The 20,038-nt window shown below is 57.7% G+C and overlaps 2 protein-coding genes across 15 annotated transcripts in view; both read left to right on the forward strand.

The window, feature by feature from the left end:
- Positions 1 to 4,527, forward strand: part of UHRF1 (ubiquitin like with PHD and ring finger domains 1) — a 28,444-nt gene extending 23,917 nt beyond the window's left edge. For all 3 annotated transcript variants that reach the window (XM_045990478.1, XM_045990477.1, XM_045990476.1), the window contains 2 exons: positions 617 to 721; positions 3,023 to 4,527. In XM_045990478.1, the coding sequence (XP_045846434.1) occupies positions 617 to 721; positions 3,023 to 3,169 (252 nt within the window). In that variant the 3' untranslated portion in view covers positions 3,170 to 4,527. The remainder of the gene's footprint in view (positions 1 to 616; positions 722 to 3,022) is intronic.
- Positions 4,528 to 10,660: 6,133 nt separating this feature from the next.
- KDM4B (lysine demethylase 4B) overlaps positions 10,661 to 20,038 on the forward strand; it is a 132,377-nt gene continuing 122,999 nt past the window's right edge. For 11 of the 12 annotated variants that reach the window (XM_045990412.1, XM_045990418.1, XM_045990419.1 and 8 more), the window contains exon 1: positions 10,678 to 10,764. The gene's annotated coding sequence lies outside the window, so the exon portion shown is untranslated. Of the gene's footprint in view, positions 10,765 to 20,038 lie in introns of all 12 variants that reach the window. The other variant, XM_045990415.1, reaches the window with a different exon arrangement.

Consider the following 20,038-nt stretch of genomic DNA (forward strand, 5'->3'; position numbering starts at 1 on the left):
GCTCATTGTCCTTGGGGCCCGCTCCCATCGTGGCAGGGGTCCTTCCTTCTTAAGGCCGAGTAACCTTCTGGCATGTGGGTGGACCATGTTGGGTGTGTCCATTCACCCGTGGGTGGACACTGGCGGCCACAGGCTGGGGTGCACCCCTGCTAGGACTGCGGTGCTGAGTCCATGGGGTGGGGGGTGGGGGGTGAACATCGCAGCTTCCCCGCCTCAGGCACAGTCCCACGTATGGGACCGCTGGGTCAGGAGGTCCGACCGTGTTCAGCATTCTGAGCTGCTGAACCAGGCCTGTCTCTTCTGGATCCTCCTGCCTTGAGCAGGATGTGTGACCTAGATGGGTGGCCGCCAGCTCGGTGTCCTCTGGCCACAGCCCATACCTGGTGGGAACGGGCTCTCCGTGCCTCCCTCCGGAGAGACGTGTCCCCTTGGTGTTGGCCTGTTACCTCGGACGTCCTCTCTGGGCTCTTGGTCCTGGTTACCTTCTCTCGGCGCCTTGGCCTTCCCTCGTCTTCATGGGGGCAAGAGCTGCTTCTGGCCCCTGGCGGGGGTGAGGGGCACCGGGTCGGACACTGTCGCAGAGGGGTCCCGTCCGCTCTCACGCACTGTCCTCCAGTTCCAGAAGTTCCTGAGTGAAGTGGAGGAGGCGTTCCAGTGCATCTGCTGCCAGGAGCTGGTGTTCCGCCCCGTCACGACCGCCTGTCAGCACAACGTGTGTAAGGTGCGGGGCGGCCGGGGGCTGCGGGCGCCAGACCACACTGTCCTCGCCCTGCCCACCTCCCTGGGACCTTAAGCCACGTTGGCCCGCGGCCTGTCCCTCCAGCAGGTCATGGACTACCTGCCTTAGGAGTGTTCTGTGGTTCTCCTGTCTCCAGAACATTCTCCCCCGGCCTCCTAGATGGCTGGGGGTCCAGGATGGGAGAGGGTGGGTGGCAGTCCCAGCTTGAGGTCTGGGTGCGATAAATATTGACTGAGCATGCCGTGGGCTGGGCTGGAGAGGTCTGAGTGTTTGGCTCCTAGAGGAATGGGAGGGAGGGCTTCCCGGAGGAGGTGGCATCTCAGCGGGGACAGACGGCATGCACAGAAGCCTGGACCGGCACACAGATTGGAGCAGCAGGGGCCTGTAGGGGATGAGGGCTGGGAGGTGGGGCCTGGAGGGTTGTCAGTCAGGAGGGCTGGTCTGGAAGTGGGGGGGAAGGAGGGGTGGGGGAGGGCGAGGTCTCCTCTGCAGTCGTGCTGATGCTGGGTGGGTTGCGCTCTGCGGGGGTGTCCTGAGGAGCGTCTGTGGCCCACCGCCTCCGTGCCAGGAGCACCCCCAGTTGTGATAATCGCAGCGGTTCCTACCCCCCTGCTTCCCCGGGAGGCAGTCGCGTAGCTGGGTGTGCTGGTGAGCGGGGAAAATGACCTTTTTGCAGTGTTTTCTAGTCAGAGTCGGTCCGGAGGAACTTGTGCGCGGGGCAGGCAGATAGTTGGGGTGGAAGGGATTGTCCTTGCCTCTCCAAGCTGCCAGCCCCCTTTCTTGCCTTGGGGTTATCCTTTTCCAGGCCCCTGTGTCTGCTGTCTCACCAGGGCCGGGGCTCCATGAGCACCCCCAGTGCGGCAGGTCAGGCCCTTCCCTTTACTGTCCTCGGGCCCCGCTGCCCCGCCGCGTGGCCCAGGACAGAAGCCCCACGCTCCCCGAGCAGGGGTTTTGTGGCCTTGGAAAGCCACCTAGGTCCTCTGAGCCTCTGTTGCCTCGGTGAAGAGGAATGGGTTGACCCCTTCCTGGCCAGCCTCCGTGTCACAGTGGTCTGGTCTCCAGCATTGTGGGGTTGGTGGGTCAGGACGCAGAAACTGAGTGGGCTATGGGGGAGTCTGGTACTGAGCGTCTCAACAGAGCCCGCATGGGTGCCATGGAAGAAGGGGCTGCTGGCCTTTGTGTCTGTCCCTGGTTGCCGCGAGAACCTCAGCCCCTGAGTGGTCACAGGAAGACGGCTTTGGCCTACGTGTCCCAGCACCTGATTTTGTTTCTACTCTACTAAAAAATTACTTGATTGTAGTAAAATAGCCACAAAGTAAAAATTGCCATCTTAAGCGTCTCTAAGTGCACAGCTCTGCGGCATGAAGCACACTCACCCTGTCCAGTGACCACCCGTTTCTAGAACTTTCTATCTCCCCAAACGGAGAATCTGTCCCCACAAAGCATGGACTCCCCACCCCCTGCCCCAGCTCCCACCATCTCCTCTCTCTGGATGGGCCTCCTCTGGGGACCTCCTGGGAGTGGGGTCCTGTGGGATGAGTCCTGGGTCTGACTCCTGTCACTGAGCCCAGTATCCACGTCATGGCAGCTGTCAGGATTCGTTCCCCCCCTTTTCCTTTTTTTAAAGTAGGCTCCATGCCCAGCGTGGAGCCCAGCATGGGGCTTGAACTCACAAACCTGAGATCAAGACCTGAGCTGGGACCCAAGACTCGAGACGTTCAACTGACTGAGCCTCCCAGACACCCCTTCCCTGTCTTTTTTTTTTTTTAAGATTTTATTTATTTATTTGACAGAGATCACAAGCAGGCAGAGAGAGGAAGGGAAGCAGGCTCCCCGCTGAGCAGAGAGCCCGATGCGGGGCTCGATCCCAGGACCCTGGGATCATGACCTGAGCTGAAGGCAGAGGCTTTAATCCACTGAGCCACCCAGGCGCCCCCCCCTTCCCTTTCTTTTTAAGGCCGAATAACATTGCAGTGGGGTGTCAGTAGTCCAGAGCCTGCTTTGTGAACGTGGCCCTGAACCTTAGTTGTATTGAGTGGAAGGAACGGTCTTCAGCCTTCGGGATCAGGGTTGCGGACTGTCGGGAAAGGAATTGAGCTGTGCAGGCGGGAGCAGGAGCCACGGCCTGTGTACCGTGGCTGGGTGTGCTATGGCTTCGGCAGGCTTTCCACACGTCACCCCGTTTCCCGATGCTGCCCTCGAGGTGTGGGCACCTGCCTGCCTGGTGTCTGCCGAGTGGTGGCTGGGACAGTGACCGTGTTCTCACCCCACGCTCTCCTGCAGGACTGCCTGGACAGATCCTTCCGGGCTCAGGTGTTCAGCTGCCCGGCGTGCCGCTACGACCTGGGCCGGAGCTACGCCATGCAGGTGAACCAGCCGCTGCAGGCCGCCCTCAACCAGCTCTTCCCCGGCTACGGCAACGGCCGATGATCCTCGAGCACTTCTCGCCGGCAGTTTTTTAAAAAAACGTGTCACAGGGGTCTCCGCCCCCTATTTTGTTCTTAGTGGGTTTAACTTAAACAGGTAGATTTCTTCTCCACTCCCTTTAAAAAGCCTTGTCTTCCTGGTTGTCTCGTTTTGTTTTTCCTTTTTGAACCTCTAAGTTTTCAGGAGTTTGTATTACGGCTCAGAGAAAGAAAGTTGGACTTCTCAGTGTTTTTATTTGGGTTTTAAAAACAAAAAAAAAAAACAAGCCTGCAGTTTATCAGCAAAAAAACAATTTTTTTCTGAAGATGGAATTAGAAAACCGCCTTGGTGCGACGGCTGCTTGTGTCCCCAGCGCCAAGCTCCCAGAAGTGCCCGCCGCCGCCGAGCAAGAAGGCGCCCGGCCGCCTGGAACGATCTTTCCAAGGTGTGTGGCTTTGGCCCCCGCAGCTGAAAACGAGCACGTCTCCCTGACTGGGTTTTGCCGCCTAAAAGCCAGCAACGGCGGTGCCCGGTGGTGACCCTGCCGTCCCCTGCGGGGAAGAGGAGAGGTCCTCGGCCGGCGGGTTTGAACGCCTGTCCCGAAGCCATGCTTCCTGGTCTGCTGCTGTGTCGTGGCCCTGCACGCAGAGCCCTCTGCCCGGGTGCGCGGGGGGCCGGGGGGCCGGGGGGCCGGGGCTGCTGGCGCCGGACTGCTCTGCGCAGGGCTGGGCGCACGGCCAAGGGCCAGCCCGCCGGCGGCACCACGGAAGCACACGTTCGAAGCCATGTTCAAGTGCCTTGGGGTCTTTCTTTTGTTGTAAACGTGGGGCTCTCTTTTAGCACTGAATTGTTGAAAACGCCAGCCAGATTCTACAAACTGGGGTTAGCCAGTACTTCCTGATCCTGGGTGAGTGTTGGGGGGGGGGTGATTTCATTTCTCTGGATCCTTTCAACTGACTGGTCAGCTCACCAACCGAGAATTTTAAGAGGGGGATTTTTTTAAGTACTTTTTGGAATGAAATTTTTTTGTAGTTATTGTATATGTACCAAGAAAGCTATAACTTAGGGTTTGGTTGTGTTTTTTGTTTTTTGTTATTTTTCTTTTTTTGGTTTTGTACTTTTTGGGGAATGATTTGTTGATTTTTTATTTTTTCCTAACTTTACCAAAGTTTGCAGCTTTTACCTCAATAGAACAGGAATATTTTAAATCCCATAACTGCAGACAGACCGGAGCGATACTGTTTTAAAATTTTTTCCCTCCTTGTTATTAGGTTTGTTAATGTATTAGGAAGAAACGACAAAATCCCATGTAGGCTTTTTTCTAAAAAGTTCAATGTTCTTTGTCCAGATTTTAGATTCTCAGAATAAACGCCTTTTACAGATGTACCGGGTTGTGTCTTCCGTTCGCAAGTCATTCTGGGGCCCACCAGGCTGGCGTGGTTCTGTCCCCTGCCCGCGGGCAGCATCAGGCCCACTCAGAGGACAGGACAGGTCGAAGACATGATGTCATGTCGCAGCCCTAAGTGCCACTCGGGAGGCGTCCGGCGTTGACCTTTACCGGCCAAGGGCCAAACCCAGCCTTCCAGCTTGGAGCGAGGGCTCCCTTAATGCTCGCCAAGGGAGTGGTATTGCCCCCCCTTTAACATTTGAGGAAAGAGCCAGCCCCCAATCTCCATTGTGAGATCGGGCTTGAATCAGCAACCGTGAATCAGCAACCGGGGGACGTGTGGGCACCAAGGTGTTGGGGAGGGGGAGTCCCGATGATGTGAAATGCTGGCTCAGGCAGATTTCGGAGGCCAGGGAGGAGGCAGGTTTAACGGTGGGCTCCAGGGAAGGGAGCGGCTACATTCGCGGCCATGATTTTTCACATAGACCTGTTGCCCACACCTTTTACTGACAGTGAAGTAACCATACGGGCAGATCTGAGTTCACAGCAAGGAGAAAGTTCTACCTCTCTGGGTCCTTTAACATGTGTCATTCGTGCCCTTGAAAGCCTCCCCGGGGTGGGCGAGGCCGCTTCGTGGGATGGCCGAGAACGTTCTAGGTTTGGTGATGGCTGCGCGCATCTGGGGATGTACCAAAGTCCTTTGAGTTGTGCCCTTCTTGAGTGGGCCAGTTGTACGATAGACGATTCCATAGCAAGGAATTGTCAAGTGCGAACGGGAAATAAAAACGCGTGCCCAGCTATGACGAGCGGAGGAAATGCCACCAATGTCCCCAGGCAGTCCCTCACCTGGGGACTGAACACACGGAGGTGGGTTGCTTGTTGAGACTGGGTTTTTTGGATGTTTCTCTCATTTGGAGAGTTAAGAACAAGGTCACTGTTAAAAATGAGCAAAACCCAGAAGGGCATTCTTGCCATTGCTATGCAGAAAAACATCCCAACTTAGGGCATGTTTCTTTCCTGATAGGGTTGGGTTTTTTGGTTTTTTGTTTTTAATTTTTTTTTTTATTGTCATGTAACAGCTTTATTGAAAGATACTTCACGGGGTCCTAAAGTTCACCCATTTAAAGCGTTCGGTTAACTGGTTTTTAGTATATTCAGAGTTGTGCAACCATCACCTCTAGTTCTAGAACATTCTCATCACCCTAAAAAGAAACCCCTTCCCCATTAGCAGTCCTCTCCCAGCCATTCCCCCAGACCCCCTTCAAGCCCCCTTCCTTTCCGGGGATGAGCCTGTTCTGGAGATTTCGTGCATGTGGAATCACGCTGTGTGGCCGGTGCTGGTTCCCTCCCTGTGTCCATGTTTTACTCCTTTCAAAGGCTGAATAATATACCATCAGATGGATTAACCACCTTTTCATTTGCTTATTTTTCAAAGATTTTATTTATTTATTGCAGAGGGAGAGCAGGAGCAGAGAGAGAGGGAGAAGCAGACTCCGTTACTGAGCAGAGAGCCTGATGCAGGGCTCCATCCCAGGACCCCGAGATGAAGACCCAAGTCAAAGGCAGCCGTTTAACCGACGGAGCCCTCCAGGTGCCCCTGGATGAACTGCCTTTTTTTAAACCCACTTATCTGGGGCGCCTGGGTGGCTCAGTGGGTTAAAGCCTATGCCTTCGGCTCAGCTCATGGTCTCAGGGTTCTGGGATCGAGCCCCACATCGGGATCTCTGCTCAGCAGGGTGCCTGCTTCCCCCTTTCTCTCTGCCTGCCTCTCTGCCTGCCTCTCTGCCTACCTGTGATCTCTGTCAAATAAATAAGATCTTTAAAAATAAATAAATAAAACAAATAAATTCACCCAGCTGACTTTTTTTTTTAAAGATTTTATTTATTTATTTGAGAGAGAGAGCCTGAGAGGGGAGAAAGTCAGAGTGAGAAGCAGACTCTTCAAGGAGCAGGGAGCCCCATGTGGGACTCGATCCCAGGACTCTGGGATCATGACCTGAGCTGAAGGCAGTCGCTTAACCAACTGAGTCACCCAGGCGCCCCACCCAGCTGATATTTTGATGTAAAGCATGTTCCTTCTTTTCCTCCACTCCAGGTTTTTGTTTTTTTTTTTTTTCAAGATTTTATTTATTTATTTGACAGTGAAAGAGGGAACACAAACAGGGGGAGTGGGAGAGGAAGAAACAGGCTTCCCGCAGAGCAGGGAGCGTGATTGTGGGGCTCGATCCTAGGACCCTGGGATTGTGACCTGAGCCGAAGGCAGATGCTTAACGACTGAGCTATCCAGTCGCCCCCACTCCAGGTTATAAAATTGGTTCACCTGGTCAGGCTTTCTTTACACCTGTTCCACACCTGTATGCCCAGCACCATGGTGCTGTCTCAACAGAGCCCTCTAACACAGTTTTGACTCCTAGCCATTCTGCAGTTGAGACCCAGGGAGGGTAACTTGCTTACCCAGGGGCTGTCGCACAGCCACGGCACATACAAAGGTATATACAAATTTAGACACAAGGTGAGGAGAGTGCCGTTATACATACTGCCCTGGGCTCGTTTTCTATTCATTTCAGTTCATTTTGTAAGTGACCACCTCGTCTAACGCTTTAGGAAACAAATGTGAGGTGTGGGCTGGTGTGTGCATGTTTGTGTTTATGCGTTCAAAAACGGGAAACCAGGGGCACCCGGGTGGCTCAGTGGGTTGAGCCTCTGCCTTCAGTTCAGGTCATGATCCTGGGGTCCTGGGATTGAGCCCCACATCGGGCTCTCTGCTCTGCGGGGAGCCTGCTCCCCCCCTCCGCCGCCTGCCTCTCTGCCTACTTGTGATCTCTGTCAAATAAATAAAATCTTTGGGAAAAAAAAGATTAAAACCAAAACAAAACCGGGAAACCTACTACATGTATGGCTAGTGATACGTACTTGGAGTGAAATGGGTGGTCAGGATTCCTCCTCCACGGGCACCTGTGGGGGTCAGTCTGTTGAGTGTCTGACCCTTGATCTGAGCTCTGGTCTTGATCTCAGGGTCGTGGGCTCAAGCCCCGAGTCGGGCTTTATACCCAGGGAGGAATCTACTTAAAAGGAAGTAAATAGGGGCACTTGGGTGGCTCAGTGGGTTAAGCCTCTGCTTTCAGCTCAGGTCATGATCCCAGGGTCCTGGGATCAAGCCCCGCATCAGGCTCTCTGCTCAGCGGGGAGCCTGCTTCCCCCCTTTCTCTCTGCCTGCTCCTTTGCCTACTTGTGATCTCTCTGTCAAATAAATAAAATCTTAAAAAAAAAAAAGGAAGTAAATAAAAGAATTCCTCCTCCACGTATACTTCTAAAAATGCATTTTTAAAAAAAGATTTTATTTATTTACTTGACAGACAGAGATCACAGTAGGGAGAGAGGCAGGAAGAGAGAGGAAAGGAAGCAGGCTCCCCACTGAGCAGAGAGCTGGAGGACTCAGGGCTCCATCCCGGAATGGGGCTCAATCCCGGGATGGGGCTCGATCCCAGATCCCAGGACACTGGGATCATGACCTGAGCCGAAGGCAGAGGCTTTATAACCCACTGAGCCACCCAGGCGCCCCTAAAAATGCATTTTTAAAGCACATAGTTTACCTTTTCAAGCATCTCTATACATCGGACTGGCCTGTCTGGGAGCAGAGCTTCAACTCTGCACCTTGCCGTATGGGTGGGGAAGGTGGTGACCAGTTAGAAGTGAGCTGGCCCAGGGCGCCCGGGGGGCTTCGTGAGTTGAGTGAGACTCTTGGTTTCGGCTCTCAGGGTGGTGAGAGTGAGTCCCACGTCCGGTTCTGTGTGGAGTCTTCTTGACAAATTTTCTCTCCTCCCTCTGCCCCTTCCCCTGGCTCATTCTCTCCCTTTCTCTGCCCCCTCCTTAAAATAAATAAATAAATAAATAAATAAATAAGGACCCTTTTTAATTAAATGGCAACGCTTGTATTTTTTTCCCTAACATTCTTTTTAAAAATTTTTACTATTTTTATTTTTTAAAAAGATTTAATTTATTTATTTGACAGAGAGAGGTCACAAGTAGGCAGAGAGGCAGGCAGAGAGAGAGGGAAGCAGGCTCCCCGCTGAGCAGAGAACCTGATGGGGGGCTCGATCCCAGGACCCCGGGATCATGACCCGAGCAAAAAGCAGAGGCTTCAACCCACTGAACCACCCAGGCACCCCTCCCCTAACATTCTATCATGCAAACTTTCAAACAGAAAAGTTGAATTGAAATAAACATCCACTGTCTGGATTCTACAGTTGTTAATGTTCAATTTTTACATAAGAGATGGCATTAAAAAAAAAGAAGTCTCCCCAGAGAAAATAAGAAAGTTGATACCTATTTAGGCACTCCAATTAAAAAAAAAAAATTTTTTTTTTTGAGTCTGTGTTCTCCAAACACCTGGAACTGACCATCTCATAGGAGAGCAAAAGGCCTGTGTTTTTGGGGTGGGGGACCCCTCCATTGTTGCACCTCGGATACTGTGTTACCGTGATCAAAGGATATTTGTCTTTCCCACTGATTAGGGAGTTCCTTGGGGGCAGATGCTCTTTCCCATTTTTAAAAGTTAAATTTTAACGATAGGAGGAGGCCATGAATATGGTCCCATGAGAACGGACAATCTCCCTGAGCAGATTCAAGTCCCCACGGACTACGTTTCCTCCTGGTGTGGCTCTCTCCTCTCTCCAAAGATTTCCTTTTCTCTCTGCCGGGGTGACCTTTCTCTGTGCATTGCCCCAGATGTGAGCTCTTGGAGACCACACCACTCGGACCCGGTGTGTCTTCTCCCTAAGGTAGGTGAGTGGACACCGAATTGTGGACCATGCTGCAGCTTGCTCACGAAAGTGTGTAGGGGATCATTCCAGGGCACTGCATGGAGACCACCCTCTTGTTACACTGCTCCACAGTTGAAGTGCTGCGGAGTGCCCGGTGCCCCCAAATTACCTGGCTGGTACCCTGTAGATGCGTGTGGACAGCGACACCTTGGACGCTGAAGACGTGAGCTCCGGGGGGGGGGGGGGTTGTTCAGGGTGCTTGACCTCCTGGGGGGGGGTTACAGTGTGGGTGACATAGATGTTACTGGGAAACGCCCCACTGCCAATTCACACGACTGCCCGCGAGCTACCCGCGACGCACGCCACTGTTGCCTACTGCGCAAGCAATGGTGAAGAAGCCGCCCGCTCGACCCCTGTGTGTGCGGCGTCCCACTCATTCTCGCAACATCCCTTGGGGAGGGGCCGGCGGGGTCGGCTGAGCGCGTGCCTGTGTGTTACCATCACACCCACTTCACGGGGGAAACTGAGGCCCAGCCAAGATCCAGTGAGGTGTGGGGCCTAGGTGAGCTTGGAACCTTGGTGTTAGGGAACTCGGGGGAGCGCACCTAACTACCCGGTGGGCCTTGCTGCTTTGCAAAGTTGGCTGATCGCGATGGAAATAATTTGGCTTTTTGGGGGGCAGAGGAGGGACACTTGCCGCGTGACTTTTTATTTCTCCAGCTCTTCGTTCTTCTGTTTTGCAAAACGGGTTACACGGGAGCTGCTTCCCACGTCAGGACTTAATGAACTGGGCGCTCTGCGTCCAAATTCCGGCCACGGGTCTCGAACCCCTTTCTCGTGCCTCCCGGGCCGGGTGCTGATGTTGTGCTGGGTCTCACGTACTCAGTTGCAGGCTGATAACCGGGGCGGGGCCCGAGTCCTGATTGGCATTTGCCTCAGCCAGTCCGCGCCTCGGGCTCACCTCGTAAGCCAATGCTCACTTGTCCCCGTGCGGTCGTTGGGCGGTCCCCGAGGCGCCCTTGTCAATCCGAGGCCCAGACGCCGTCGGGTTGGTAGTGGCTGTCTTGGCTGGCGTGCGCCGCTTCCAATGAAAACGGAGCCGGTCAGCGGGCACGTGGGTGGGCGCCGGCGTGTCCCGGCCGCTCAGCCAATGGGAACGTGAGGCCGGCGCCGGCGCCCGCCCAATCGAGGCGCGCGGGGGGCGGGCCGTGCGATGTTGATGGGCCCGGCGGAGGGGAGGGGCGGAGCTGTCAGCGGCAGCCAATGGGCGCGCGGGCGTGGGCTCGGGGCCCAATGGGAGCCAGGGCGGAGCTGGCGCGCGGCCTCATAAGCCCCGCCCGCGGCGCTCGCGGAGGGCTCGGCCGCCAGCGACCGAGCGGGGCCCGGCCCGAGCGGGGCCTGGGGGTGCGACGCCGAGGGCGGGGGAGCGCGCGCCGCTGCTCCGGACCGGGCCGCGCGCGCCGCCTCAGGTGAGCCCGCGGGGAGGCGGCCGCCGCGTCCGAGCTCGGGCCCTGCCGCCGCCGCTGCCGCCGCCACCGCCACCGCCGCCGCCGCCGCCGCCCCCGCGCCGCGCCCCGGGCTGCGGGCGGGCGCCCGGGACGCGAGGCCCAGGCCTCGGGCGCGGCCTGCTCGGGCCGCCGCCGCCGCGCTTTGTCCCGGCCCGCGAGGCGGTTGGGGGCGTTAACCGCCCGGCCCGGGGGCGCCCGCCGGGCCTCGGGCGGGGGCGGCGCGGCCGGACAATGGCGGGGCCGGGGGCGGGAGGCGGGGGCGTCCGGCCCGGGGCCGGGGGCGCGCGCGGGGGCTGGGCCGGGGCGTCCCCGCCGGCCCTGCACAAAAGATGACAGCGTGGGTGGCCCGGCCCGGCTGGCCCTGCCCGGCTGGGCCCTTCTCTTTTATTATTCACAACAATCCTGATAATTAAAAAAAAAAATGAAGAACGAGGCAGAGACCGAGAGCTCGCGAGCGCGAGGGAGCGGGCGATCCCAGGCCCCGGCTGGCCCCCGCCTGCGTTTCCGCCCCTCGGGGCTCCCGGCGGGGTCACCGGGGCGCTGCCCGGCGGCGGCCCCGGACGCGGCCGTCGCTGCACCCCAGCCCCCGCCCCGAGACAGCCCCCCGCGCCGTCGCGGCTTCCCAACTCGCTTCCTATCTCCCAGCCCCCTACATTAAGCGTGCAGTCTGGATTTTTAAAATTATTATTAAAATACGTGTCCACTTGGTAGGCACCTCGCGGCTTCCAGACGCGTCCCCTCAGTGCCTCCCCCTTGGAGCCCCATCGCCATCCCAGAGACCCCCTTCTCTGGAGCAATGGATTGTGGAGTCGCTCCCGCCGCGACCCCGGCGGGAGCTGGGGGACGGATTCATTCTGCAAGGGACCTGCCCCGCAGAGTGCGGGCGGCCGAGTCCGCGCCCAGGGGGCACGGTGACACCAGGTGGAATGGGGTGCGTGTCCACCTGAGTGCAGTGGAAGGTTTTGCGGGCGATTGTCCTCCCCCTGGGGGCGGGGGAGGCGTGGACTGCGCTTCTGTGTGTCCCATCTGTTTTGGGGCGGGGGGGGGGGGGGGGGGATGCTTTTGTGTTAATAATTCAGGTGCATCTGGGGAAGTGTTTCGCGAGTTAGGAAACTAGTGAGAAGGTGGTTCTGTTCGGTGGAATCCGGTGATCCTGCGGTGTAAAGAGTGTGTTCTGGTCGGTGCGTCTCTGTCAGCTGCTTTTATTCAGCAAGTTCCATCCGGCCCCACGGGGTGCTGGCTCTGTCTTGGGGTGGGAGGATAGTGGGATGCATTCAAGGCTTGGGGGCTCTGCCCCAGCCCTCTGCCTCAACAGTCATTTATGTGCTTGTCCCCAGGCTGGAGAAAGCCCCTAAAACGGGTTCATTAGATGACTCTACGGGCTTCTATCGCCGCCATCCGAGAGCTAATGACTCCCCTAATTCTCAGATAATAGCCTCCTTATGAGACTCCGGGAGGGTTTGTCAACTCGCTGGTCAGCCTTTTGTCGCCGCCTCTCCCGTCTTTGCAGCCTGGTGTGTGGAACCCTGAAGGACAGAGTGTGAAAGTCGAGGAGTCAACTTGTGATTATGGGAGTCGAGGGTTTCTGAAACTCGCTGGCCCTCTTTCCGGGTTTCTGATTGGATGCTGTGTGAATCTTGGTGTTCCTCGGTTTGCGCCGGGGAAAACCGGGGACACCACGCCGGTCAGGCTGCCCTGCCCTGGGGAACGTCACTGCTGGGGAGCACAGGGGGTGGCCCCACGGGGGGGGGGTGGCCCAGAGGCACCCAGGTGTGGCCGTGCTTGCATGCACGTCCGGTGTCAGTCGCCACCCGTGCGTGTGTGTGCACACTCATGGGAGTGTGTAGCTTTTGAGACTTGAGATACCTACAGGTCTTGGAACAGTTGATTTTCTCCCATTTTCGGATCCTTTCCTTGCTGGGGGTGGCCTGCTAAGGAGATGGTGGCTTGCTGGTGCCGAAAGGTAGTGCTGATTGGTCATTTAGGACCCCGCCCGGCCTTTGTTGTACTTTTCCTCAGTCCCTGTGCCATCCTGCAGGAGCCCTCTGGGGTGGTCAGCCCCCTCCCCTCCCCTCCCCCCACCCCTGCCGCTCTGTCTGGGCTCGATCCCGGTGCTGCTGCCTCTGCCCTCCCGTGCCCCACCCCCTTCCCCTGGAGGGGCTCAGCCATCTGTTCTGGCTTCTATGTGACACCTGTGAGAAGGCGGGGGTGGGGGGGAGCGACGGAGCGCTGGGACAGGTTATAGAGAATTGCTAACTTGAGGGGGCCTCGGTTCTCATGGGGGGGAAGGGAGAGGTGAGGGTCCTAGGGTGTGAATCCCACCATCCGTGGGGGTCTGGTTCAGGGCATGGGTGGGTGGTGCTGGACTGAGACCCTGGCAGATGAGCCTTTTCAGTGGCCTCCTTCCTGGGCTGTGGAAGCGTGGTGTGGGGTTCAGAGCTCTGTGACCTTGGGCTGGTCACTTGCTCAGGAACAAAGTTGGGGGGGTCACGAAGCCTTCCCAAGTTGGGGGGCGGGGTGAAGAGCGAATGACCTGCTTGCAGAGGGCATGACTGTGGAGGGCCGCACAGACCTGCTCGGTTACAACCATGCCTCACCCACAGCCTCCGCGGCCAGGGCTCCTGGCTCTTCTCCAGAGATATCCTCCGGGGGCTGCCCCCAGGGGCCTCTGTGCCCCAGCTCTTTCCTGCCCCGCCCTGGCGAGGATGCTGGGCAGCAGACGCCAGGGCTGAACCTGGACTCCGTTCTGACCTGCTGTTCTTGGCCGTGTCCCTGGATTCCTGTCCCCCCCCCCTTCCCCAGAGAGGCTTCCAAGTGTGAGGGACCCGGGTTCACATCCCTCCCCTGGACCACATCACGTCCCTTCTCTGGGCCTCGGATTCCTCACCTGTAAAATGGGTGCAGTGAGAACGTATGCTGGGCCGTTGTGGGGGACCAAAGGGGATGAGTGAGAAGCACCGAATGCTTTGTGTGGCCCCAGAAGCTGGGAGCTGGACAGGGTTGATTACTGGTGTGCGGCATCAGCCCCTGTCAGCGGCTCCCTCTGCCTGTCCACACTGGATCGGCTTGTCCTCCCTGGGACCGCCCTGGGCACTGTAGGACACTGAGGAGCATCCCTGGCCCCGCCCACTTGATCCCAGGAGCACCCCCGCACCCCCAGTGTGACAACCACAGATGTCCTCAGACATTGCCCAGCGTGCCCGGGGCGGGGAGGCGCAGTTGCCCCGGAAGGAGATCCTGTCACTTAAGCTTTAATCCTGCAGCAGCCTGATATTTGGCTGTGACCCCGCTCTCCCTCAAGTTCTGGTCTCTCTTGTCCCCTTCCTCCCCTCTGTCCTTGAATAGGGAGGGGCTTGTGTTTGCAAACAGTGTCTGGCCAAACTCAGCCTGGCCGTCCCAGTCCTTAGTCCTTCCCGGCTCTGCCTCTCTGGGGCCCTTCCCAGCCTGCAGCTTCCCCTTCAGGAGAGGAGGGCACCCACGGACTTGCCCGTGCCGCTTGGCGGGCGTGGCCTCACCCCGAGCCTGCCCGGGTGCCCTGCCGAGGCTGTCTTCCACCTGTCACCATCCACCCCCCCACCCAACCCCCACCATACCCCTTCCTGTCACTTTGCTTAACAGTTCTCTTTACGTTGACTTTGGGGTGACTCACTTCTTTAATCTTGCCTTCTCCCAAGCAGTCATGTCCATGAAGTCGTGGCTTCGTCCGTATGCTGGTTGCAGACCCTTTGATCCAGTGAAATGGATTTAACTCTGATATTAAAAAAACAGGTTTGTGTCACCGCAGTAGGAAGGCCTGAGTGGGTTGATGAATTGATTTTGTTGTTGGATGAGTTGGTTTTTGAGTTTCCTCCTCCACTTTGACTTGGCCTGTTCTGGGAGCAGCTTGCTGGTTAGATAAGGTGTTGCCACGGGTCTGTCACTTTTCACTCCTGCTTCCTCAAGGAGCTTTTAGAAGCTCTAAAAGTGGTCAGCCTCTATTCAGAAGGCTCCAGTGGCTTCCTCATGTTCCTGGGAAAAATCGGGAGATCCCTTCCCATGGGCTCCCCGCTCTGTCCTCTGTTGCCTGTCCTTTCTCCTTGCCCTGCTGTTCCTCCCCTCCTGTGCCTCAGTCATAACCAGCTTCCCTGCCTGCTCTTCCCTGCTCTGCCTCAGGGCCTTTGCCCTCGCTTTCCCCTCACTCTTCTCGTCAGCTCACTCCTTGCCTCTTCACATCTCAGCTCAGAGGCCATCCCTGGCCGCACTGCCTAAACTTACCCTTCCAGCCGCTGTCTCTCCCCATCCTGCCTTTTTCTTCTTTGCGTTCAGCACTCCCGTAAACAGCCTGAGTTAATCTGTTTATGTATTTATTGTCTGTCTCATCGAGGAGAACAGAAGCTCTTTCTGTAAAGGGTCAGAGAGTCAGTAGTTTCGGCTTTGCAGGCGGGTCTGTCCCAACTCCACTGCTCTGCCACTGTGGCCCAGAACTATGGGAATGAATGAATATGCCTGTTTTCCAATAAAGCTTTATTCGTGGTCACGGAATTGGGAATTTCACATAGTTTTCACCCGTGATGAACTGTTTCTCTTCCTTTGATTTTTATTTTTCTCTCACCCAAACATTAAAAAAAGGTCAAAACCATTCTTAGCTCTGAGGCTGTATAGAAACAGGAGGTGGGCTGCGTTTGAGCTGTGGGCTGTAGTCTGGGAACCCCTGCCGCCGGCCTGTGAGGTCCTTGCTGGCGGAATGGCGTGTCTCCCCAGCACCTAGGGCGGTTCCTGGCCCGCAGCGCGAGTTCAGTCAACCCTCCTTTGCTGGATGAATGAATTGCCATCTTCCTTCCGTCAAAACAGTCCTGTCTGTATTAGAAAAAGAATGGGTTCCGCGTTGTTTCAGTTGAAATACAAGAAAATGTTATGGCCCTGTCCACCCAAACAGCCCCAAAATGAAGGAGGAAAAAAAGTAGCTGTGAACAGGAGGGAGTGTTTCGCTATGTGCGGTGCCTGAGCCCCCACCCCCCCGACCTTGCATACTGCACCCCAGAAGATTGGGAAGAAACGTTCGCAGAAGATGGGGAAGGAGGCTTCTTGGCGTAAGGAGTTTAGTTTTGGCCTGGCAGAGGGTGAGGGCTTAAGAGGAAGACGAGTTTCCCAACCATTTCATTTTGTAAGCATCTGACCCGTCCTCTTGACCAATACCTGTGCCCTCGTCAGAGGGTATGGAGGAGTCCTGTGGGGTGGTTTTCTTTTCTTTTTATTTTTTTAAAGATTTTATTTATTTATTTATTTGATAGAGATCACGAGTAGGCAGAGAGGCAGGCAGAGAGAGAGGAGGATGCAGGCTCCCCGCTGAGCAGAGAGCCCGATGCGGGGCTCGATCTCAGGACCCTGAGACCATGACCCGAGCCGAAGGCAGAGGCTTTAACCCACTGAGCCACCCAGGCGCCCCGTGTGGGGTGGTTTTCATAGTCACCGGCTCCTCCAAGTCACTGGGGACACTTGGAAGAGGTGGCTTCGTGGGCGTGAACACTGAGCCGTGTGGGGTGGGCGGGCGACAAGGTGACTGTCGGATGGCATGTGGCGGGCCCAGGAGGGTGCCCGGCGGCGGTACTGGCTCCCTCTTGCTCCTCCAGCACGACCGCGGCTGGAGGACAGCGGCTGGTGGGGTTTTCGAGCCAAGGACATCTTTAGCGACTTAGATTTGGTACCGTCCCAGGAACGTTCTGACTCCTCAGGAAAGCATGATTTGCGCTCACGCCTTCTTTAGTTGATGGAAAGAAACAATCTGGAGAGGGTTCCAGAGGTGCCCGTCCTTTTTGGCCTCTCTCTGTCTTTCTGCGCCTCTCCGTCTCTCTCTCCCTCCTTTCCTGCCCTCCCCTCGCTTCTGGGCCCCCCTCTGTGGTCCCAGTGAGCGCGTGTAGGCAGGCACGGGTGGGCATGGGCGGCATCGTGGGAACGCGTGTGTGGAGCTGGCTTCCCTGACGGGCGGCCGTGCTTTTGGCAGTGGTCAAGTGCAGACCTGTCCTGTCTCTGTGGGTTGGGGCCGGAGGCCTCGAGTGGGTCTGTGCGGTGGACAGAGAGTGAGTAGATGGAAAGCAGGCTGCCGAGGGCCGCCGTGCCCCCCGCGTGGGTCTGCAGGTACGGATCAGGGCGGTAACTGCGTCGGATTTGGCGCGTTTGGTGACCCGTGATCAGTTACATTTCTCAGGTGAGCCTGGACAGCGAGCTGCGCAGGGGTGATCTCTAGCTGGGGCGCTCCAGATTTGCCCCCAGGTGATGGCATGTTAGGGACATCTCCGGGCAGAGCTGGGCCTGGCTGCCTGGTTTCGCGGCTGCTCGCTCCGGGCTCCTGGGAGGGAACGTGGGGAGAGATGGTTTGGGTACGGCGGCGGCTGGCGGGCGTCTGGAGTTGTGCTTCATGCAGAAGCAGCCAGGGCGTGCGTCCCCGAGGCCTCCCTGACCAAGGGCCAGCCCGAAGCCAGCAGCAGGCTCAGGGATGGCCTGATGACGGGGGTGTGCGGGGATCCCCAGACCTCACGTGGGGTGGGAGTGGGCCGCACGCCCTGGCATTTCTGGGCAGCCCGGACAGCGGCCTGGGAGCCGGCTGGGGCGGTCTCCTCTCAGTCACCCCAAATGAGTGAGGGGACCCTGGCTGGCTGGGCAGCCGGACTGGGAGAGTCTGTCATCTTGCTGTTGGCCCCTTCAAATGCCCCCGGTTCCCCCGCTGTCTCCTTTACAACCCCGTCTAGCAGGAAGAGCCGGCCCCTGTGCGGCGGGCCTCCCGGCCCAGGTCCGCGGGCCGCATGGATCTGATTATCCCGGTCACGAGTCGAGCGGCCTGCCCGAGTCTAGCTCGCGTGAGTAAAGCCCCTGGAATTTAAACTCTCGATTCACTGTGTTATTGCAGCTCAGTGTCCCCGAGGAAGAGCAGGGAGTCGGGAGAGAACGCTTGTTCAGTGACACCCCGTTCTGGAAGAGAAGGTGTCCTGGCGCCCCCTTCCCGGGTTGTAGCGCAAGGAAGCCGCAGCATGGTCTGGGCCGTGCTGGCGTCCTCGCGTCCCGCCGGCACCAGAGGCGGGCAGAGCCTAGGCTCCCGGGCAGTGTCGCTGGGCAAGGACCCGGCCGCTCTGTGCGTGGCGCACCTCTCGCTGGGCCCCACAGAAGGAAGGCGGGTGGTCGGACAGATGGCAGCGGGGAGCTCGCTGGCCGCTAAGCCCTGCAGCAGGGGGCCGCGGCCGGTGCCGGCCGACCCTCACGTGGAGTGGGGGCGCAGAGGCCTCTGCAGACACCCAAGCTGCGTGGCCTGCCATCCTCGAGGCACAGTGCAAAATCAGGAATCCCAGAAGGCTCCTCACATGTGGCCCTCGGCCTGCTGACCCGTGGCTCCTCTCCGTGACCCAGGTGGGGCCGTGGCTTCCTAGCAGACGCGCAGCCCTGGGAGCCCTGGCTCCGTCCGAGGGCACCTGCCAGTGTGTGGAGCGTGACAGTTGTTGTCAGCCCTGCCTGTGTCTGGCCAGGTGCCGGTGGCGGCCGGGGAGCAGCGTCTCCCGCGCACAGGGGTCATGGCCCGTGGCGGAAGGCAGAGCAGCTGGGGGCGCAGAGGGGACCAGGGGAGCAGCGCTCACAAGATGCATAGAAACTAGGCCGGTGGAAGCACCAGGCAAGGGTGGCGTCTGCTGGCTTGGGTGGTGGCCAGGAAGATGACGGAAGAGTCACCGCTTGAGCCGAGCCTTGTCGTTGTGGGCACGGATGGACTGGCGGGCGGTGGAAGTGGGGGGACCTTGGAGGGGCTGTTTGGGGCCGTGGCCTCGGGGACCTGTGTGAAGACCACGGCGGGAGGGAGGGAAGCCCTCCTGTCTCTTGGGTGTCTTTCCCTCCTCCGCATCAGGCTCCGAGGGGTTCAGGGGAGAGGGGGCCCTCGAGGATCCCAGAGTCGAAGACCAGAGCTGTTCAGGGCGCCAGGGAGAGCCACAGGATAGATGCCCATTGATTCGCTCTGGGAGGATGACCAGACCCTGAATTCTCTAGAACTGTCCCTCGTAAAGTCCTCCTGCCCTGTCCTCGTCATTTTGTGTATATATTTTTAAAGTAAATCCTGTGCCCAGCATGGGGCTCAAACTCGCGACCTCAAGACCAAGAATTGCATATTCTATGGATTGAGCCAGCCAGGTGCCCCTTAAAAAAATCTATCTTATATATATAAGATTTTGTTTAATTGACAGAGATAGAGAGCACAAGCAGGGGGAAGCAGGTGCCCTGCTGAGCAAGGAACCCCATGCGGGGCTCGATCCCAGGACCCCGGGGTCATGACCTGAGCCGAAGGCAGACGCTGAACCGGCCGAGCCACCCGGCGCCCCTGTTCTTGTTGAGATGTTCACATGTCAGAACATTCACCCTTTCAGCGGACAAATTCGTTGTGTTTTAGGACATTTATAGAGCCGTCTCAGAAGGAAACACCATACCTATTAGTCACTCTCCCCTGCCCCTCGTCCCCTGGCACCCACAAATCCCCCTCCCATCTATATATGAGCCTGTTCTAGACATTCCACGGAAAGGGACTCACACCCGGTGTGGCCTTCTGTGTCTCGTTCCCTCCCTGAGCATCTGTGCGGGGAGGCTGGGCCTCAGGGTGCGGGACGGGTTCTGAGGATGAGGGTCAGGCACGATGACGCAGCTCACTGCGGGGGTTGCTCAGGCTGCCCTTTGCGTGCCCAGTTCTGGACTCCTGTGTTCAGTGCTGGGTCCTCACCTGCCTGCCCTCCTCTTGTTCCAGCCCGGGCTGGCCCCATGGCTCCCCTGTGGGACCTCTCCGCACAGGGCAGGGCGGTCCTGCCCGTGTGGCTCTGGTTTATCCATTTCCCACGTCCTGTAGGGTCACCTCCTGGCCGGTAGGCCTGGGGCCTCCCTGCCCGGTGTCTGCCAGGGCTTGGCCCAGAAAGGGGTGTCCTGGTTCCTGCTGGCCTGGTTGGTCATTCATTGTCCAAGCCTGGGTGGGCCTCCCTGAGAGCTTCATGTGGCTCGGGAGAAGCCCCACTCGTGCCCTCCTTTCTGAGACGCCCCCTACCCCCCACCCCTGCAGTCTCGCCAGCAGCTTTTAAAGTAAGCTGCCTCCTTTGGGTCCATTTCCTTTCTTGGTCCGGCTGGCCCCAGCCTTCCCAGGGGTGTGAATTATCTCTTCGAAGGCAGCGACTGGGTAGCTAAGTGTCCTCTTAGGCCTTGTGGGGCCCCTGAAGCCTACTAGCCCGAGAGTTGCAAGTGG

The sequence above is a fragment of the Meles meles genome, chromosome 20 (assembly GCF_922984935.1).
Source record: "Meles meles chromosome 20, mMelMel3.1 paternal haplotype, whole genome shotgun sequence".
NCBI lineage: Eukaryota > Metazoa > Chordata > Mammalia > Carnivora > Mustelidae > Meles > Meles meles.